At 20.2% G+C, this 3798-nt stretch overlaps 2 protein-coding genes across 2 annotated transcripts in view; one reads left to right on the top strand and one right to left on the bottom strand.

The window, feature by feature from the left end:
• Positions 1–1030: 1030 nt before the first annotated feature.
• Positions 1031–3064, top strand: PRSY57_1144400 (nucleolar preribosomal assembly protein, putative; the record flags this gene model as incomplete). The annotated part of the gene is made up of 1 exon (XM_012908403.2): positions 1031–3064. One exon carries the CDS (start codon positions 1031–1033, stop codon positions 3062–3064), a length of 2034 nt encoding a protein of 677 aa, XP_012763857.2.
• A 285-nt stretch (positions 3065–3349) lies between these two features.
• PRSY57_1144300 (hypothetical protein) overlaps positions 3350–3798 on the bottom strand; it is a gene marked incomplete at both ends in the record, with an annotated part of 2091 nt that continues 1642 nt past the window's right edge. The window contains 2 exons of the mRNA XM_020115003.1: positions 3350–3434; positions 3634–3695. Of these exons, the coding sequence (XP_019970372.1) occupies positions 3350–3434; positions 3634–3695 (147 nt within the window). Of the gene's footprint in view, positions 3435–3633 lie in introns of the transcript that reaches the window.

Raw genomic sequence — 3798 nt, 5'->3', positions numbered from 1 at the left:
TTTTTTTTTTTTTTTTTGTAAAGATGAAAAAAAAAAAAAAAAAAAAGGAAGAAAATAGAAGAAAACAAATTTGTAACATATACATATAACATATATAAGATGTATATGTAAAACATTATCTTCTTTTTCTAATTTAATTAGATTTATTGTAACTTATAATATAATAACATTAAAAAATTATAAATGTTGTAATATTGTTTCTTTTTGGAAAAGTGGTATTTTAAAATTGTAGACTGTCATATTATTATGTTATTTTAATACTTTTTAAAAATATCTTTTCTCTTTCCTTATATGGTTAAAAATGTATAGAAATAAAATATATAAAAATAAAGATTTTAGTTTTAAATTAATATGTATAACATAAATATATATATTATTATATTATATATATATATATATATATATGTATAGGGGAAAAAAAAAAAAAAAATTATCACATATATTTTTTATGATGGCGTTTTTTTTTTTCATTTTTTTTTTTTTTTTTTCTGAATATATAATTTGAAAAGTATACAATAATAAAGGGAAAACCAAACAATAAATGTTTTTATTATGGATAATTTATAAGTAATTATTTTATTGTTATATATATATAATAAATTTAAATATTCATATATTTATATATCATATATTTATTTATAATTCATTCATTTATTTATATATTTATTTATTTATATATTCATTTATATATATATATATATTTATTTATTTATTCACTCAATCCCTTATATTTATATATTATCATATATATTTCTCATCATTATTATTATTATTTTTTTTTATTTAAGAAACCAATGCTTTTATATAAGAAGCACAAATATAGAAATATAACAAAAAAAGAAAAAGAATGAACAAAATTTATAAACTTATAAATATCTTATATATATATATATATATATATATATACATATTTGATATGTTAAATAAAACCCCATAAGTAATCTATATTTTTATGTTTTTATAAATATTTTCCTCCTTTATTTTAAGTTAAAAAAAAAAAAAAAAAAGATAAAATAAAATAAAATAAAACATGGAAGAAATTGAGGAAAATACTAACAGTAATAAGGTAGATAAAGAAATATTAATCCAGTTTGTTAATCATGAGAATGTTACGACAGGACCTGTTATAAATGTTCCTTTAAGTATTACAAAAGATAACTTAGATGAATTGATTAATAATTTAAAAAGAAAAAATGAGGATTTAGGTGAACAAGAGGAATCAGAAGATATAAATTATTATTCCTTTATGATTAATGATAAGTTACCAATAAAAAATAGTTTATATGAAGCAATCAAAGATAATCATATAAGTAGTGAGGATATATTATCAATAAAATATTTTCCTTTAAATATATTTAAAGTAAAAAAAATAAGTACATGTACATCCACCCTACCAGGACATACAAGTTCAATTTTATGTTTAGCTTTTAGTCCCAATAGTTCTCACCTTGCCACCGGTTCAGGTGATAATACTGTTCGTTTATGGGATATATATACACAAACACCTATAGCAACATTAAACAATCATAAATCTTGGGTTTTGGTGGTTCTGTTTTCACCAGATAATAAATTTTTAGCTACTGCTGGAATGGATAGCAATGTATGTATTTACGAAACACATACAGGAAAACTTTTAAATACATTAACAGGACATAAGAAAGAAGTTACAACTTTGTGTTTTGAACCTTTACACTTGTTAAAAGAAGAAGATATAGAGAATAATGTGGATCATATAAATAAGAGAAAAATGAACTCAAATGAAGAAAAAGATGCATCAGATAACGCAAATAAGAAAATTAAAAAAAATGATGAAAATGATGTTATTATTAATGGTAATGACAATTATCCAAGTGGACAACATAATGACAAGATGATGCCTACTGAAGGAGAAACAACAAATATTACAAAAAATATTACAAAAAATATTACAAAAAATATTTCACCAAATAATACACAGAATAATAATACTTCAACAAATCGTTCTTATTTTGTAAGGAGCAGACTAGCAAGTGCAGGAAAAGATGGAAGTATACGTATTAACAATATCTTAAGTAATAGTGTTGATCAAATATTAACGGGGCATTCGGATACAATTACTTGTATCTTATGGTCAGGAAAAGATACAGAAAATAGTACTTTATATAGTAGTTCAAGAGATACTACTATAAAAATATGGAATGTAAATGAAGGAACATTAATATATAATTTCAAAGGACATAAACATTGGGTTAATTGTCTTACTTTAAATTCAGAAAGACTATTAAAAAATGGTATATATAACCTTGATGTTATAATCAATAAAATTAATATAGTGAATTATATAGAAAAATCAAAAAATATTATGAAAAACTTTTTTAAAAATCAACACCATGAAAAAATTGTAACTGGTTCAGATGATGGTACATTATTTTTAATTGAATGCCTACCAAATGAAGAATATAAAAATACTAGATTATTAGGTCATCAAAAACCTGTAATTCATGCACAATTTTCACCAAATGGAAAAATGATTGTGTCATGTTCTTTTGATAAAAGTATACGTGTATGGTCAGCTGCTGACGGGAAATTCTTAGCTGTTTATCGTGGACATGTAGGACCTGTTTATAAAGTTGCATGGTCCATAGATAACAACTTTTTTGTATCATGTAGTCAAGATAGTACTTTGAAATTGTGGAAGGTTAACCATCTATTTCAACAAAATGAAATAACACAATCAGATATAGAAAAAAAACAAGAAAAGGAACAAATAAAAAATCAAGCACATAATCAAAAGGTTAATCAAAAGGATAATCAAAAGGATAATGAAAAAGATAATCAAAAGGATAATCAAAAAGATAATCAAAAAGATAATCAAAAAGATAATCAAAAAGATAATCAAAAAGATAATCAACAAAAAAATAAAATTAATGATAAAGAAAAAAATCAAAATAATAAAAAAATCAAAACATTACTTGTAGATTTACCAGGACATGCTGATGCAGTTTATGCAGTCGATTGGTCAAATGATGGGAAATTTGTTGCTTCAGGTGGAAAAGATAAAGTATTAAAATTGTGGTCCCACTGAAAATTTACAGTTATTTTTATATTTAATTGTTAACACAAAATAAAGCACAAAACATATATATATATATATATATTATATTATTTTATTTTTTATTTTTATTTTTATTTTTTTTTGTTTATTTCAAATTTTTAAGAACTATTTAAATGTCTTATTAATAATTAATTGAAATTATAAAAAATATTAATAATATAAATATATATGTATATATATATATATATATATATATATATATATATATATATATATATATTTTTAAAAGACTCTACATTTTTTTATATGATGAAATTATTTTTCATTAATCATGTGAAAAATTACATCCTCCATTTCTTTATGCTCATCAAACAAGTTGATTAATAAATTTAAATGCTTCCTTTAATGTGATAGAATAAAAACAAAATTGAAAAATAAATAAATAAATAAATAAATAAATAAATAAATAAATAAAATAATAATGAATAAAAGGATAAAGTATTACATATATATATATATATATAACTTAGTTTTCCAATTCTTTCATATAATGAATATAATTTTTATTTTATTTATTTATTAAATTATTTTTTCTTTACTTTTCTATGTCTCTTAGTGCATCTAGTCTTTTTTCAAACATGTGACATATCTCCCCATATTTCTACCATAAAAATATTAACATAATTAAATGTATATATATATATATATATATATATATATATATTTTTATGTATATATTGATTTTTTTTTTTTTTTTTTTTTTT

Source organism: Plasmodium reichenowi, chromosome 11, assembly GCF_001601855.1.
Source record: "Plasmodium reichenowi strain SY57 chromosome 11, whole genome shotgun sequence".
NCBI lineage: Eukaryota > Apicomplexa > Aconoidasida > Haemosporida > Plasmodiidae > Plasmodium > Plasmodium reichenowi.
The sequence above is the reverse complement of the archived record's forward strand: the minus strand, read 5'-3'. Positions and strand labels throughout refer to the sequence as shown.